Genomic DNA, 17,316 nt, shown 5'->3' with positions numbered 1-17,316 from the left:
AGCTTTTTGAGTGCCCTACTGATATACTGCTGGGAACACTCAAATATTCTAACAGTATCACACTGGGTAATGCCATCTTTGTTATTAAATTGAGTTTTTAACTTCTTCAAATTTTTCTTGGTCATTATTGTGGGCTTTCGTCCGGATCCTTGCTTTCTTTCAACAGTACCACGTTTTAAAATATCGTAAATTGTACTTTTTGATACACCTTCTTTCAATAAATGTGCGCAAGTCATATTATTATATAGCCATATTATTATATAGAAGAAGCTTCTCTTTAGACATCATTTTTGACAACTAAATTGACAATTGTCAAACAAAAATTAATGTAAAATTATTACTTGAATCATACACTACTTGATAATGTAACGAAGTGGCAAAGTTAAACAACTGAATATGACTTGTGCACAATTTCTTTTTGTCCGGATTTTTAGTTGTCACCCGTTATATATGTATTTATATTTTTTGTTATTCACCTCCTCAAGGCCGAGAAGGCCACTACAGATGAGGAGGCTTCTTAATAGTGGTTATAACCCTCTCTCAACTCTATAACTCTGAAACACGAACCTTGACGAACAAGGCCACTATGCGGAGAAACAAGTTGCGCGCGGTACTACCAGGGGCGTGGTGGGGATCAAACTCGGAACCTCTTGCTTATGAAGCGAGCGCTTTACCACTACACCACTACTGCACTATATATATATATATATATATATTCCTAAACTTTATGGCTAAGAAAATGTTTTTGTGGTAAAAAATGGTTCTTTGCTTGTTTGTGGTTTTAAAGCTGACAAAATTTAGGTTAGATTAACACATGTCATAACACATTAATTTAACTGCAGGAAGTAATTAAACCACAAATTAAAAGACTAGAATATTTTAAAAAACATTCTAAACATTTTTAAAAACATTTGTCAGCAGGAATACTTATATCTCCTCGATTTATATCGTTTACAAAACTGTCTTATGTTTCATAGAAAGAAAAGTTTTCAATTAATTTTCATCTCCACAAATAAATTACACAGCCATATGAACTAATGACATTTTAATATCACCAGTTAATAAATCTCCAAGAGCAGGTAAATTATTGATAAGACTGCAAATATCCTTGCTTGATAAAAGTATAGATTTTGGAGTGATCTGAACCAATTTTTTTATTTCATCTGAACTTTTCTCCTACTGTATTAGCAAATTAGTATGGTTTAATGTTACTTTTGGTTTGAATAACTTGATGAATTGAAATAAAATTAGTTCCTCCTGAGCATTGTCATAATTTTCTAAATAGCTTTTCTAATGGATCTGTTGTAAAGTTGCCTAATAATACACAATGATGAGATGTGCTTAAAAAATAATTTTAAAACTAAATCCTACAGTAACAGGTTTGAATTTAACAATTAGCAGTGATACTAGTTAATAATTTTATTCCTTTTTCTTTTTTTTTTTTTTTTATTTGCATTACAAAATCAATAATTGCAAAATTGATTACTATGTTGCTTAAATTCTCATTATTAACAGAAGCAATAGCAGATCAATTAGATTCTTTTGAACAAATGTCTACATGTGGACTGAAACATTATAAATTTTCTGAAATTTTAATGGATTTAGAGATAAAATAGTTGTCTCTTCATTTTTATGCAGGTCTGGATGAGTTTTTAGTTCTGCTAATGTTTCATGACAAAACACTTGCAGGCAAGTGAAAATTTTTTGTCTTTTAATTGGCTTTGAATTTACAAAAACTTCTATTAATTTAAATATTTTAGCAATAATCTTTGATTCATAAATTGATAATATCAACCCGCCGTGCTTTTATTTTTTCTCCACCAATATAAAATTCAAGTTCTTGAGTTTTTTCTATTATCTAGCTATGTATATTTTTGATAGATGGATATAATCAGACACATCTTTATTAGACTCTGCTTTTTTTCAACGAAGTTATAAAATCTCTGCTTGACTCTTACCACAGATAATAGCAATAATATTGCCTCTTTTATTTTTATTTCCCTCAAGAATAGGAGTTGTCTGTTTAAAAAGAAACTTTGCATCAAGTTCTCTGACTAGTAACGTTTTGAATCTCATCAAAAAATAAAACATTTATATTTTAACTACCTTGTCTTGAAAACTAAACTTTGTTGTCCTCATACCATCGAACACTACTAAAACTTTATGTTTTTCTGATTGCAAGAGTAAATTAGGAACTAAAATTGGCTTTATGCAATCAATACTGATGAGCATCACTAGGTCTCAGCTTCCTACTACCTGTAGAATAAACGCTTGACCTATGTCTTTTACTATCTATGGTGTTATTAGTATCAGGAATATTATCTCTTGGTATTATAACAATTCAAAGTTTTTGTTCAATATTTCTTGGGAGTGGCAATGTTTTATGTTTATTGGGAGTTGGGAGTTTTCTATTCCGAGGATTGTAGTAATAAGAATATAATTTACAATTTGTTACAATAAAATCAGAAAAGATTAAATCAGAAATAAAAATCAGTTCATCTATCTTTTCATCTCTCAAGTCATAAGCTGTTATAAAATTTGCAAGTTAGTTAAAACAATGATGATTGTTTTTTAATTATAGATTTTGTTTAAATTTATATTTATTAATACATTGACATATCCAGAAGTTATTTGGGGGGAAAAAACAAATTCTCTTACGTCAGCAAAAATATTTGACTGGTACCGGTATGTTAATTTTTCAATTTAAAAAAACTAACCCCATGTTTGTTTTACAAAATTAAATTTAAATTGCTTTCAGTTTTTTATTCCAATTATGCATAAAATAATGTTTAATAGAAGCAAAGGTTCCAAAATTAAGTTCTTATAATTTAATTTTACCTAATTTTATTTTTGTTTGTTTAGTTTCTAAAATTATATACCTACTAGTTAATTATATAATTATATTTCACTTAATAATGTTTCAGTTAATAATGTAATTATATTTCACTTAATTATGTTTCAGTTAATTATATAATTATATTTCACTTAGGTCACTCAAGAGACAACAATTGGAAATGGTAACCCTAACCTTTGGAAATATGTTAAGCCAACATCTCTCTTGGAATGGGTTAGAAATATTGTTGCAAATAGGCTAGCAAGCACTGCAAGTGAGTGGTGTTATTTGTTTGAGCGCTATAACAGTGGTACATACAATAACCAATGGATGGTGCTTGATTACAAATTATTTGAAGCTGGTAACCCTATAAAGCCTGATACTTTTTGGGTTTTGGAACAGCTTCCAGGAATAGTGCAAATGGCAGATATGTCAGTGTATTTACAAGATAATGGTTATTGGGCAAGCTATAACATTCCGTTAGTTAAATAGATTTTTTATTGTTACTCATTGTTACTACTTATAATTTTTTTTTATCTTTTTTTCTGTAAATATATTTAATTATGTATTGTTATATATATAATTTACTTATATTTTACATTATTAAAAAAAAAAAAAGTTTTTAAGATTTTTTAAATTTATCTTAAAAGTTAAAAATTAATAATTAATTTTACTTTTATTTATAGGTATTTTCCTTATATATACAACATTAGTGGAGTTTCTGAATCATTAAAGATGTATGGAGATTGGTTTGACTACAATCTAAATCCACGTGCTCAAATATTTAAAAGAGATCATGCAAAAGTGTCTGATATGCAATCTTTATTCAAGTTGATGAGGTAATGGAAAAAAAAAACAGTAAAGCATAAAACAGTAAAGTTATTAATTTTTTTATCTACTTTTTATTATAATAATAAAACGTAATAGTCTTATTAAAATTTTCACATTTTTCAACTCTAGGAATATAGAACTATAATATATTTGTATCTCTTATATTCTCTATATCCCATCTCTCTCTCAATCTCTCTCTCTCTCTCTCTCTCTCTCTCTCTCTCTCTCTCTATATATATATATATATATATATATATATATATATATATATTTATATATATATATATATATATATATATATATGTATATACATATATATATATATATATATATATATATATATATATATATATATATATATATATATATATATATATATATATATATATATATATATATATATATATATATATATATATATATATTATATATTAAAAAATGTAATTTTCTATTCAATAAAATCTAAAATAATAGTTTATTTATAAAATGATTCATATTTTTGAAATTTTTACATAATTTCGCTTTCATTTGACTTAAATTTTAAATTGAAATCAGGTCATATTTCAAAATGTATAATCTCAAGAAATTGTTAATATTTTGAGCTAAAATTTGTACAGATTGTCCTAGAAGAGAAAGTACTTGACAGTATTTTTGCTAGTTTTTTGCTTCAATTGAGACAGCTATCAGCTATTTGATGTAAAATTGTATGAAATTGACCATTTTAAAATACTAATAACCCCACAGATTTCAAAGAAATTAAAAAATCTTTTCTCTAAAAAGTGTTTTGTTTAACAACACAGAATAGGAAAATAAGTTGGAAAGTTGTGGTATATTAGACCCCTTAAAATGGACCTGTCTAGCGCACAATTTTAAAAATTTGGTTTGCATTTTTTATCATGGTTTGTCAACCTTAAAAAGCAGTGTTTTCTATGCGTTATAAATTTTAATAAAATTGACCATTGGCAGATGCAAAGTAGTAATTTTAAAAAAATTGGCAGATGCAGTGAAAGTAATTAAAAAAAAATAAATAAATAAAAAAAAGATTAAAAAAAATAAAGTTGGCTTCTTTTTTTTTTGTGATTCCCGGTGTAGTTAAGGCGATTTACAAATTTTTAAAATTCTTTCCTTTAGAATTAGCATGAATTTATCACCATATTATATTCAAACAAGAGCTTTAGATGTTATAATTTTTTTTGCTTCAGGTTTTTTTAATATTTAGAGAAACTTTTCCTTTTTTAATATAATTTTCAAAACCTCTTTACTACCCTTAATAGTTAATCTAAAGAGCACCATTTTGGAGTCTTTAGATCACTTTTGCTCATGAATTTAGTTAAATTCTTTTGAAAAAAGTGCCTTAACCCATTATAGATCCAAAATACAAGAATTCTGTCTAAAAAGACTAGAGTTCTGACCAAGAAAGTGCTTAAAATAAGAAAAATTGCCAATAAACAATCAGAACAGATAATATTATTAAACTATGATGTTTATTTCACATAAACAATGTATTTATTTTATTCAAATTAAGACAAGCGATTGTGATTTTAAAATGTTTTTTTTAAAAAGAATCTTCAATCTGGGTTTTTTCACTACAAACATTTTTAAGATATCGCAAAATTTATCATTTAAATTTTTTTTTGTCTTTTCATAATTCACAGACCTGATCATTTAATGGAAATATATCGCAGTCAACAAAATATCATACAGCCCCTATAATGTTTTAAAATTGCCTTAAAACGACACCAAGTTGCCTCAATAAGTCAAAATAAGTGAAAAAAGAATGAAGGAATGGAATTAAATTCTTCGATTAGAATGAAGAATGAATGGAATGGAAAAGTCTAGAATGAAGTCTTCTAAAAAATGTCTGGGCCTTGACTACTTTAAAGTGCTAATGGATTTATTTTTGCATGTCAGGTACCAGTGTTGCAACTTTGTTCTTCTGTTGCAACAAAAGCATGCAAAGCACTTCTAGAAATTCCTTCATGCACATCCTCATGCTTCAGTAAAACATGGTATAGTCAATAATACAGAAAAAATCCCAAGTTTTAAAAATGTTTTCTTTATATCTATGTAGGAAAGCAAAATGCACAATGTTACAGGTTCTGATGAACTAACCTTGTTTATTTAAAGCACTTTATAAGCTATATTTATTTTTAAACTTTCATGTTTCATTTTCTTTAAACAGGAACTGTTTGAGGTTTGATGCACACACACACACAAACACACACACTTATATACATATATATTCATATACATATAATTATATACATATATATTCATATACACATCTATGCACAAAAAAAAAAATGCATGTATATGTGTTTATTGTATATCAACATATTTTTTAGGTACAACGACTTTAAAAATGATCCATTTGGTAAATGTAATTGTACTCCACCATATAGTGCTGAAAATGCAATTTCATCACGAAACGATTTAAATCCAGCTAACGGAAGTTATCCATTTGGTGCTCTTAGTCATCGTAAACATGGTGCAACTGATTGCAAAGTAAGTTTTATCAGTTTTATATATATATATATATATATATATATATATATATATATATATATATATATATATATATATATATATACACACATTTTTAGTCTGAATCCTTGTTGCTAATATGCTATCTCTTTTAAAATAGTCGGACAAAAATATAATTATTTATCTTTTGTTGTACAAATTGAAATCTTTGCGCAAAGTGATTCTTCATTGTTAAGAAGAATCACTTTGCACAAAGATGATTTGTTTGCTTTCAGCAAATAATCATTTTAAGATAATGATTATGTGAAATTGGTAAGCTTAAAATCAAAGTATAGTTCAACATTATCTCAAGCAAACTAAATTAGATTGGCTAGAGATTCTCTTAAAAATATGATTATCATAATGTTCAGGTAATTTTTGTTTTAAATATTTAGTAAAAAACACAGATAATCATTGCTATGTATATAGTTCACTGTCTGTTCCTTCCTCTAACCAGAAACAGAATTTCTCAAAATATTCAACCATAGCGACATCTAATGAATGTTTGCGTTAGTTATCACTGTTGGTTTTAAGATGGAAGTAGTTCATCCAAGAAATATGATAGATGGCTTTTTTCATTACAAAAAAAAAAAAACTCAAACAAGAATGTATACCAGGTCTTTAAGCGTCCAGTTACAAATGTATCGATAGAGAACATTTGTTGTGAACGGGCCTTAATCTTTTTTTTAATTTTGTTGCTATGACATCTGTCAAACATATTTAGTAAACATCAAGTCATTGTATAAACAACATCTTATTTTTTAATCGTGTTAAAAATGTCGAATTTTGTACCAGAAAATGATGATTTGCGGAAAGCACTAATTTTTTGTTTTCATTTAAAAAGTGTTGCAGAATCGCATCAAATGCTTGTCGAAGCTTATGGTGATCATGCAGTATCGGAAGCAACATGCAAAAGTTGGTTTCAACGGTTCAGAGATAATGATTTTGATGTGCGAAATGAAGAACGTGGAAGACCACCAAAAAAGTTTGAAGACACAGAATTGCAAGCAATACTCGATGAAGATGACACTTTAAGTCAAAACAAACGGCAGAAATGTTAAATGTTTCACAACCAGCAATTTCTGACCGTTTAAAAGCTATGGGAAAGATCCAAAAGTGCTGGAAATGAGTGCCACATGAATTGAATGACAGGCAGATGGAAAACCACATGTGAAATGTTGCTGTTACGACACAAAAGGATGTCAGTATTGCATCGAATTGTTACTGGTGATGAAAAATGGATTTATTTTAAGAATCCCAAACACAAAAGATCATGGGTAAATCCAGGAGAAGCATCAACATTGACTGCAAAGCCAAATCGGTTTGGAAAAAAGACAATGCTCCTTGTTTGGTGGGACTAGAAGGGAGTGGTGTATCATTAGAAAATAGTGTTTTATTTTGAGAAAAAAATGCTCGTTTCATACTTATAGACCTGGTAGTATTTCCCACATCATGACTCATTGCATGATGTTCATAGTTTCTTTCTTGGTACAGATAATGATTGATCTTTATGACTATCAAGGAAATTTCTTCTACAGCGACGATGACTAGTACTATTATGCACATTCTTTCATCACTGGTTATGTAGATAACTAAAAATTTGCAAAAATAATGTATCTGTTTTTCCCACCGCAGAGCTTTAACAACAGTAAACAAGTTAATAAACTTATATCATGTAAAACATTCTGCTGTTATAAATATAATTGCTAATTAAAAATAAAATTGTGTAGCCTACAATGGTTGATTGTATAATAGTATAATTATATAGTTTCTATATAAATATTGATCAGCATAAAGTTTTCTATTCATCAATATAAAATTTATGGTATTTTGATCCATAAATTTTATATTGATGAATACTTTTATTTTTACTATATTATCAAAATTGACCCATGTCAATTTTTACCATGTCGCATAGCTCAACCTACAAAAACCTTCACTTACAAACTTGATCCAAAAAATAAAACATCTACTAAAAAGTGGAAATAATTTTTAGATGTCCTACTGTTTACTGATACTGATTACTGATACTGACGCCTAAATTGTTTTCAACCTATTATAGTCCTTTTTTAATTCAACCGATTTTTTCAATTCAATTTTTTTAATTCAACTGACGTTTTCATTTTCGACTGATTTTTTTCTCAATCAATCTTAGAGACTTTTATTTTCAACCAATTTGAGATAATTTGATTTTTAACTGATTATAGGCAATATTCATTTCAACCTACTAGTCTGTGTCTTTACTGTTCTCTTCCCCCCCCCCCCTCGACTTTGTATCAAGGACTTTAGAGTAATATATAAAAAAAGAGGTCAGATTGACATTGGTTTGAGAGGAGGCGTAAACATCTTTGTTAAATGCCTTTCTGTGGTGCTCTAGGATAAGACTGTTAGGCCTCCTTGGAGAATAAAATACTGCCATTTACATCAAATAATAGAAAATTATTTTTTTCTAATTATTAGGTGCTCCGACAAGACCTAATGGTTTTGTCATAGAGCTGCACGGTAGAGCATTTAAAGAGAAATTTCATGCCACCTTACATACCTAGACCTGGCATCAAACCTTCAGCTCTGATTCAAATCAACAACAAATAAAATACATACCGGAAAAGACGTAGTTATAAAGTCAATTGAAAAAACAGTAGGTTGAAGTTTCAGTAGGTTGAGAATTCAGTTGGTTGAAAATGCAGTAGGCTTAAAAATTAGTTCATGTTTTGATAAGTAGTAAGTATGAAAAATCAAAAGTTGTAGGCTGAAAAGAAATTTTCATATTCTATGATTTTTTACCCTTTTTACCCCTAATATTGCTCAAAAAAAGAGATGTTCCTATAGCACAATCAATGGGATTTTTTTATGCTAATCCATGTTCTGTCTCCTTTCTCTGTGCTAAATTATAGCTTTATACTATTTTATAAATTTCAGCTTTATACTATTTTTTATTGACTTTTAATTTTCTCTGATTATAAGGCTATTTTTTCTTTTAGTTTTTTAAGCATAATTTTATTATTTTATTTTTTATACTGTAACTTTTCTGTATTTGTTTTTTTAGGCAACAAATTCACAACTAGCAAAATCTTTATCTCAATTCATTGTTAGTGGCCCAACATTTGACCAACAACCACCTTTTCAATGGTCCAAAACAGAATGGAGTCGCCCTCTTGGTCATCCTGATGTTTTTCATTTTGAGCCAATATTACTCGATTGGAGTAAAGAAGATTGGATTCATTTGTAGTAAAGAAGAATAGATCAATTTGTATTAAAGAAGAAATATTTTTCTTAGAGGAAAGAAAAATAGATTTGTTTTTTTTTAAACATAACTTTTTATTTGTAATTTTTTATATTATATTGATATTATGTTATATTTTTCTACTAAAATAGTTTTTAACTAGTTTACCTGCTTAAATTTTGTCATCAAAAGTCTTCACAATCTGTACTTTTAAATATGTAATTAATTTGTTATTTTTTATCTACTTTCTGTAAAAAAAAATTATTTTAAGCATAACCTCCAAACCTAATTGCTTTCTTATTTTAAGCAATACCTCTGCATACCTAATTGCTTTCTTAAGTTTAATTTTGATTTTATTTCTTTTCTTTTTTTTTAATTATTAAATTTTAAAAGTCAAAAAAGTTTTACAAAAATTTTTTTATTATTATACGAATATTTGAGTTAAATTTTTTATAACTTAATTTTTTAAGAATAGTTAATGTAATTTTTAATAATAGTTAATATTTTGTTTTTATTTGACAAAGGTTGATTTTTTAATTATTAATAATATTTAATTATTATCAATGTTTGATAAATGAAAAAAGGGTTTTGCTACTTTAATGGGAGACATTATTGCTAAAGATATTTTGCAATTTTGGATCCAAACTACAACAAAATGTTCTGCATTAGAATAATAAGTGCATTGTAAAAATCAAGTTAATAAAGAGATATCAATTGCAATAATGTCTTCTAATCAAAATATCTTTGAATAGTAAATACCTGTGGAAATATATTTCAATGAATATAACATATAGTAAAATTTCAAAAAACTTATGAGATTATTGCACTAATTTGCTAAAATTTCAAAGTTTGAAATATTGCTTTTTTTTTACTATTTATTTTGTTTTAACTTTGTTAATATATATTTAATATATAATTTTAATAATAATAATATCAAAATTAATATTAAATTAGTTTAATAATAATAAAATTAATATTAATAATAAGTTTATATTTTATATTTTATAAAGTTTATATTTTATATTTTATAAAATTATTTCTAAATATTCGAACTATTTTTTTATTTATTTTAAAAAACTATGGTTATTTTTTGATTTTTTTTTTTCATTTGTTATTGCTTGTTTTATTTCATCATTATTTTATCCTTTTAGTAATTTTATTTTGAAAACAATAAGGATTTAAAAATTAAAGTTTTTTTTGTTTCCTTAACTATTTTTTGCTGATTATAGCGACATGCTAATTAAAACAGTTTACATTTTTGGATTGGTTGTTTTTACAACTTATAGCTTTAGTAGCGAAGATAAAAATGATATGCCAATCAATGATTTTACCACAATTGTTAATGATCTAAAACGAGCTCTTAATTTAGATAGAGCATTTGAAGTTATTCATCAGTATCTTAAGACAGCAATTCACAATGGTATAGTTTTTATCAAAATCCTCAAAGTACATTTGTCAATTTAATTTGCAGCTTAAGAGATATTATAATTGCAATGTAATGTATATAATCTATATAATGCAATAGCATTAATAATATTACTTGTTGATATAGTTATTAATTTAATTTGTGATGAAATTATATGCAATATTATTACTATTATTAATAAGAAGCTTACACATATGTGCATTTGTAACCAACCATGATGTTCTTCAAATTGAATATAGAAAATCAATTCATTGAAGTTTTTTAAACAATCATTTTATTTGAAATAAAACAAATGTTTAAATTTAGATTATTATTTTATGATTTTTTAATGCAATATTAGATTACATGTTTTAGTGCGATGTTGGTTTATATATATTTTTAATATTTTGTATTGTTTATTTGGTAAAATGTTTTGATAAAAAACAGTTTGATTTTTCCAAATATTTAGTCATTAAACATTTTATGATTTGTTTTATCGTTGATTTTATTTATTGTTTAATGTCCCCTTCTTTTTTTTTTATAACTATAATTTATTATTAAATTTATAATTTTTATGTAATCAAAATACGCTAAAATTTTTGTCTCCAAGTTCTTTAAAATTTCTAACTTTTAAATGCTATGTGCCAGTTTTACTTTTTCTAATTTCTAAATTTTTGAATTCATAAAATTCATAAATAATAAAATTTTGAATTTCTGATATCAGATTTTTATGACAAATTACAGATTTTTTGCAATTAACAATTTTTTATTTTTTTAAATTTAAGTAATTCGAAAAGGTTTTTAAAGTATTTCTGTAAACCAGATTTGAATTCATTTATAAATGTTTGGAAATGGTTTAAACTGATTAAAGATTTAAATTTTAAAAATTTTTAAATTAAATTGAAAGATTTTTTCAGATTAAACTGAAAAATGATTTGAATTTTTCATAAATAAAAAACAAAAACAGAAAACAGCTGAATATATAATTTTTATGTTTTTTGGAAAAAGGTTTTTATAATATTAAAAAATATCTAACCTGTGCTAGTGCAGAAACAAGGGTGCTAAACCAATGATGTGATGATGATGTTGTTGTTGTTGATAATGATAATGATAATGATGATGATGATGATGATGATGATGATGATGATGATGATGATGATGATGATGATGATGATGATGATGATGATGATGATGATGATGATGATGATGATGATGATGATGATGATGATGATGATGATGATGATGATGATGATGATGATGATGATCTAAATTAAGACCTAAGACATAATAAGTTTTTAGAGATACAAATATTTAAAAAAATTTAATGGTTATTTTATGTACAAAATGTAAGTTTATCATCCTACCATAAAACATTTCAATGGTTTTTAAAAAGTAATAAAATTTAGTTTTGAAAATCAATGTAGACAATATTGTTTAAATAAGTATATTTATTCAGGAAGAAACTTTTGTTTATTACTTTTTAATTTATTAACTTTTCGTGAGTGATCTTGATAAATGCTCCAACAGTAGTCTGCCATTATGTGTTTGTCCCATGTGTTTTTTCTTTGTTCAAATATCCTATATTTTCAAGAAATTAGTCAAGTTGACTACTTATATAATAATGTTTTATTTTTATATCCGAAATCAAATTAGCCTTTTAACGTTCTATCAATTAAATCTGCATAGTTATCAAATTTATTATTTCCAAGAAAGTTTTTTACCACCAAGCAGATATCCATTGTGTTAATAAATTCCTTTTCATTCATAAGGTATTCTTTATCATTTATAGGGTAGTATTTGTGGCATCAAAACTCCTGCTTTTTTTTCTCCAATGACAAATCAGGCAATATTTTACTATATGCTGTAAGCAAACACTATTAATTTTCAGTGCTTCAAAAAATTGTTTCTTGAAATTAAGTTTTAGATGGAATTAGGGGAAAACGATGTTATTTCTGCTAACAATGAATTCATTAATAGTATTTGTCCACAGTGAGAGTGTTGCAAGATGGCCAATATTTTTGTATCCAGTATTGCTTTTTTTCTTTCTGCTGACCAAGGAGTTAAGTTAGCCATTTTTATGTCTACGCAAATGTTTTAATGTCTAATTGTTTAATTTTAATGGTAAGTCTCTTGCAAATAGAAAGAGTGGCCGATTGGTATAGAACTAAAAATATTGCCATTGTGGAAAAGGACACCTTTGAGGCTTTGCTTTGTGCTATTGCTAAACAGTCTCTATTCTGTTAGATTATATACAGAACTACTTAACTGTAATAAGAGACCTAAATTATCATTAAAGAAAATAAATGAATGGACTTTTAAAAAAAGCTTCACAAATGTTTTTTTTCTTGTTCTAAACTAGGGAACTTTTGCAAAACTGTCAAGAAGGTTCCTTTCCTTCGATTGAGAGGCTAATAGTTTTGCTGCTTGCTTAGAAAGTTCTAAATCATGCACTAAGTCATTCAGTACTATCTGACTAAAACACTGAGGCGATTTTAAATGTTTTGTATTGAGCAGAAATCTTCCAAATCTGATGTTACATCTTCTGTTTCTGCAGCAGGAATGCAAGTTTATCTTCTAATAAAAATAAAACTTCAAAAATTAGAACTGGAACCTTTTCAGAATGTTGAATTAGTAGATAATAATAGCAGAGGGAATGTTGGTATAAGTTATTTTTGCTTTTTCATTTTTCTAATACTAGAAGTATTGACAGGAAAAAAATAGCAGTCATTGATATGGCTTAATATTTCTCTCCACACCATGGAGATTCCAAGAGTTAAACTTTTTCTTTTTCTTTTTGTCCAACCTTGAAAGCTCTCCTTGCAAATATGGCATGCAGTATGTCAAGCCTAGTGGCATGTGTAAAGCCACAGCAGGAATGAGTCAGGATTATGTTTACACTTATGTGGATTTGAAGAAGCCATCATATATATTTGATCTATAAAAAAATTATGGCATGATTACTTTGAATTGAATGAAAATGTCTGTGAAAAGTCTTATTTTAAAAAAATTAGTTATTGCAAAAAAACTAGACCTTACCGACAAAAATGGAGCTTAGATTTGAAATCAGATTTAAAAATACATAAAAATTAATTTAAATTTCTCATGCAACAGAAAATTTTTTTTATATACCTGTGTTATGATAATGATTCTTGTAATGTTCTCTTTCTGCTTAGGCAAGTTATAGCTCTTGTTTCACCTACTAAATCACAATCTTGCATGTATTGTCATTCAGCCAAGTCACATCTTTTCACTGTAACAGTTCTTTCATGCTAAAAAACTTATCTACGTCAAATTTTTTTCTTTTAAATTGCTTTACTTTGAATGCTTTGCAATTCTTTTTCCTTTATATGTTTTCTAGACTTATACAATTTACATTTTTAAATAATGTTTTACAGACTTTTACATATTTTTTAAACCTTGCTCTTTAACTTTTTTTTCACTTACTAGAAACTCCCAACATAAACAGTTGTTGATGGGTGCCTTGCGGAAAATAAGTTTGGTTAAAACTAAGTAGAGTATCGAATTGTAATATGCTTCAAGTTTTTTATATGTCATCCTTAATTTTTCACGCTGTCATATTTGAATAAGAAAATGCCATTACAGATATTTATTATAGTACAAACCCAAAAAACATGGTGTTTTAATAATTTACATTAATTAAAGTAACCTATTTTGAAATATTGTTTGCAATATAATTTAATTTTTTACAAAAAATTTATAGATTTATGATTAAATCATGCAATACATCTTTTTACATGAATTCTTTTACATCTTTTTACATAAATTCTTTTACATCTTTATATCTAATAGATTAAGCTTAACATTCTCAGTATTTGAAAGCATTCTAAAAATGTAATACATTATTTTAGAGATTTTTTTGGCCTAAGTTATTACCTGTGTGGATTACTAGGATCTCTACAGTTTTTCTCTTTTTTTTTTAATTTTTCAAAATTAAAAATGGCTCTAATTTATTTGGTTTTTTATGTTAATAATTTTTATTTCTTTAATTGTTATCTCTCTGATTTCCAGGTCAAAAACATTCTTATCAACAGTTTAAAGATGATTGGAGCAATTTAAAATTTCATCCTGTTGAGATAGCAAAGTTTATTCATCAATCAATATGGGCAATAATTGTAAATGGATCACTCGCTATAATAAAGGTTTTCCACTACTACCACAGTATCTTTCTAGAAGATTTAAAAGAGAAATGTGATATATATTTCAGAGAAACAGGTATTGTATTGTTTTTTCTTTAACAATTTTTTAATTAAAAAAAATGCTTTATCTATAGTCATCTGCTTCCTTGCCTCCAATACACATTAGTCGTTAGAAGAGTTAGTAAAAGTTATTTAAGTTTGTTTTAAAGTTTGTTTTAAAGTTTGAACCTAAAATTAATGAAAAATTAAAAATAAATTTGTTAAGAGAAATTTCAGTCTTGCTCAGTAACTATGTTTAGGATTCCACATTTTTTAGCATAACTAAATACTTATTATGAATTTAAGTTTCACATTGCTACTAAATATTTATAATTCAAACTTTTTAAAATATTATCAAAAAAAAAAATTTAGCTTAAAAACCCTCCGTTTTTTAATCTTTAAAACTTTGCTGACACAACCGTTTTGCTGCTTTGTATTTGGAATGAAATTATTAACTTTTTATGCGGAACCAAAGAGTCAAGGGTTATTTTTTGTTTTATTATTAGATCCGTTTCATCCTTGGAATGTTATGGAACAAGAAAATAAACAATCGCCTCTATATGTTTTGATCTATGGTGGTATAATTTCTCTTGTTTTCATGAAATTTTTAAGTAGTTGGAATTTTTTACTATATATAGCTGTGAGCTTCCTTGTGTATTACTTCGGTGGAACACCTCTTGTATTTAAATGGTAAAATATTTTTTTTATTATCAAATTTTTTTAAATATATTTCAAATATTTTTATTCGAATTAAAAGGAAAATAAAAGGTCTTATTTAAGTTTAGAATTCTTAGCGTTATTTTAGTACTCTTAGCGTTTTTTAGGATTCTTTACATAATTGGTTTATTGTGGTTTGCTTTTGATATTATTACAAGATACTCTTTGTATGCTGCTATCGCTGTTGTAACTTTGTATTTCAGTCGCTTTATTATGCCTTGGAAGGCAGTTGATCGAATGCCACATTCGAGTCAAATTTCACCTGAAAGGCCTCAACAAAAAGAAATAAAAACATTACAATCAAGATTAAAGAATATGGAAGATAAAACTCACTTGATAAAAGAAAGATTAGAACGTTTGTACTTGCTAATAGATAAGAAAGAAAATGAGTAGAAACAATAAAAACGAAAACGGACGAAAAGAAAGCAAATGAATAGAAAATATAAGACTGAAAACGTGTATCACTAAGCTAATAAAAACAATATCAAATCACAAATAATTTTCTACAATTTCTTGGAGTATCCTTGAAGCTTTCTTGAATTTTTTCTTGGAGTTTTCTTGAAGTTTTCCTTGGAGGTCTTCTTGAAGTTTTTCTTGGAGTTTCCTTGGAGTTTAAAAGTTCATAAAAACTTTTTTTTAATTTTTATTGTGCGTGTGAATGTTGTTATTTGTATATTGTGGCTTATCAATGTTTACAAAGATGAACACAAATCCAAATTAGGGGTGGGTCTTGGGGGTTGGCAGACAAAGTTCTAGTTTGCGAAAAGCAACCTGAGTATATAAACTAATTTAAGATACATAAACCTAACTTATTGGAGACACCACTTTTTGTAAACATTGATCAATAAAAACGAGAAACTTTATCTACATTTTGTAAGAAAAGAAGAATTTCTCACATATTTTTTAAAAAGGAGGTTAATTCTCTTTATTTTGTTTTTATATTTAAATTTATTTAAACGAATAGTAAAAAGTATATTTATTTTCAATCTTCAACAACATTTTTGTAAAAGTACTTCTTGCGTTGTATTAAGACATTTTTTGTTAAAGTGGTTTTGTTTCAGTTATTTTGTATTAAGGTATTTTATGTTTTCTTTTCTATTGAGCTGTTTTGGTTATTTAACTTGTGTTGAAGGATTTGTTTCTGTTATTTGTATTGTAAACGCTTAAGTTGAAGAGTTGAAGGATTTGTTTCTGTTATTTGTATTGTAAACGCAAGTAAAGTAGCAGATTTTTTTTACTATTTTATTGATGGATTTGTTTATGTCATTTGTGTTGTAAACATATTTAAACAAAATAGAAAACCTAAAATAAGATGTTAACTGAGAAAATCAAGATTATAGTTCAGTTAAATATAAATTCAATAAATATTATTAATTAAATATTAGAGACATTTTGAAATTTGATTACAGGTAATTTAAGGCAAAATCTTAAATAACTATTTTATTTTGTTTATCAATGACTACACTGACTACACTAATTACACTGTTTATCAGTGACAACACTTCGTAATGCCTTATGTTTTAATGTTTGAAAGGTGATTATATTGTTGCTTATTTAATATTTAACAATATGATTATAAAATAAAATT

The 17,316-nt window shown here is 26.4% G+C and overlaps 2 protein-coding genes across 2 annotated transcripts in view; both read left to right on the top strand.

Annotated features, from left to right (window-relative positions):
• LOC100206663 (putative phospholipase B-like 2) overlaps nt 1–9,496 on the top strand; it is a 44,030-nt gene extending 34,534 nt beyond the window's left edge. Inside the window, exons 6-9 of the mRNA XM_065808155.1 lie at nt 2,990–3,312; nt 3,520–3,672; nt 6,010–6,169; nt 9,234–9,496. Coding sequence (XP_065664227.1) covers nt 2,990–3,312; nt 3,520–3,672; nt 6,010–6,169; nt 9,234–9,416 — 819 coding nt within the window. The 3' untranslated portion in view covers nt 9,417–9,496. The remainder of the gene's footprint in view (nt 1–2,989; nt 3,313–3,519; nt 3,673–6,009; nt 6,170–9,233) is intronic.
• Nucleotides 9,497–10,551: 1,055 nt separating this feature from the next.
• On the top strand, nt 10,552–16,973 carry LOC136086003 (uncharacterized). The gene is made up of 4 exons (XM_065808154.1): nt 10,552–10,830; nt 14,845–15,048; nt 15,518–15,701; nt 15,836–16,973. The coding sequence occupies exons 1-4, from the start codon at nt 10,644–10,646 to the stop codon at nt 16,119–16,121; spliced, it is 861 nt and encodes a 286-aa protein (XP_065664226.1). The 5' UTR covers nt 10,552–10,643; the 3' UTR covers nt 16,122–16,973.
• Nucleotides 16,974–17,316: the final 343 nt, after the last annotated feature.

This window comes from Hydra vulgaris, chromosome 10 (genome assembly GCF_038396675.1).
Source record: "Hydra vulgaris chromosome 10, alternate assembly HydraT2T_AEP".
In the NCBI taxonomy this organism is placed as follows: domain Eukaryota; kingdom Metazoa; phylum Cnidaria; class Hydrozoa; order Anthoathecata; family Hydridae; genus Hydra; species Hydra vulgaris.
Note: the sequence above shows the minus strand (reverse complement) of the source record. Positions and strands in the feature narration are given on the sequence as shown.

What these genes read in the sequence shown, in the direction of transcription:
- LOC136086003 (XM_065808154.1), top strand. Translation starts at nt 10,644, where the DNA reads ATGCTAATTAAAACAGTTTACATTTTTGGATTGGTTGTTTTTACAACT. An exon ending in TAAGACAGCAATTCACAATG is followed by an intron (nt 10,831 to 14,844) that starts GTATAGTTTTTA and finishes TCTGATTTCCAG; the next exon opens with GTCAAAAACATTCTTATCAA. An exon ending in ACACCTCTTGTATTTAAATG is followed by an intron (nt 15,702 to 15,835) that starts GTAAAATATTTT and finishes AGCGTTTTTTAG; the next exon opens with GATTCTTTACATAATTGGTT.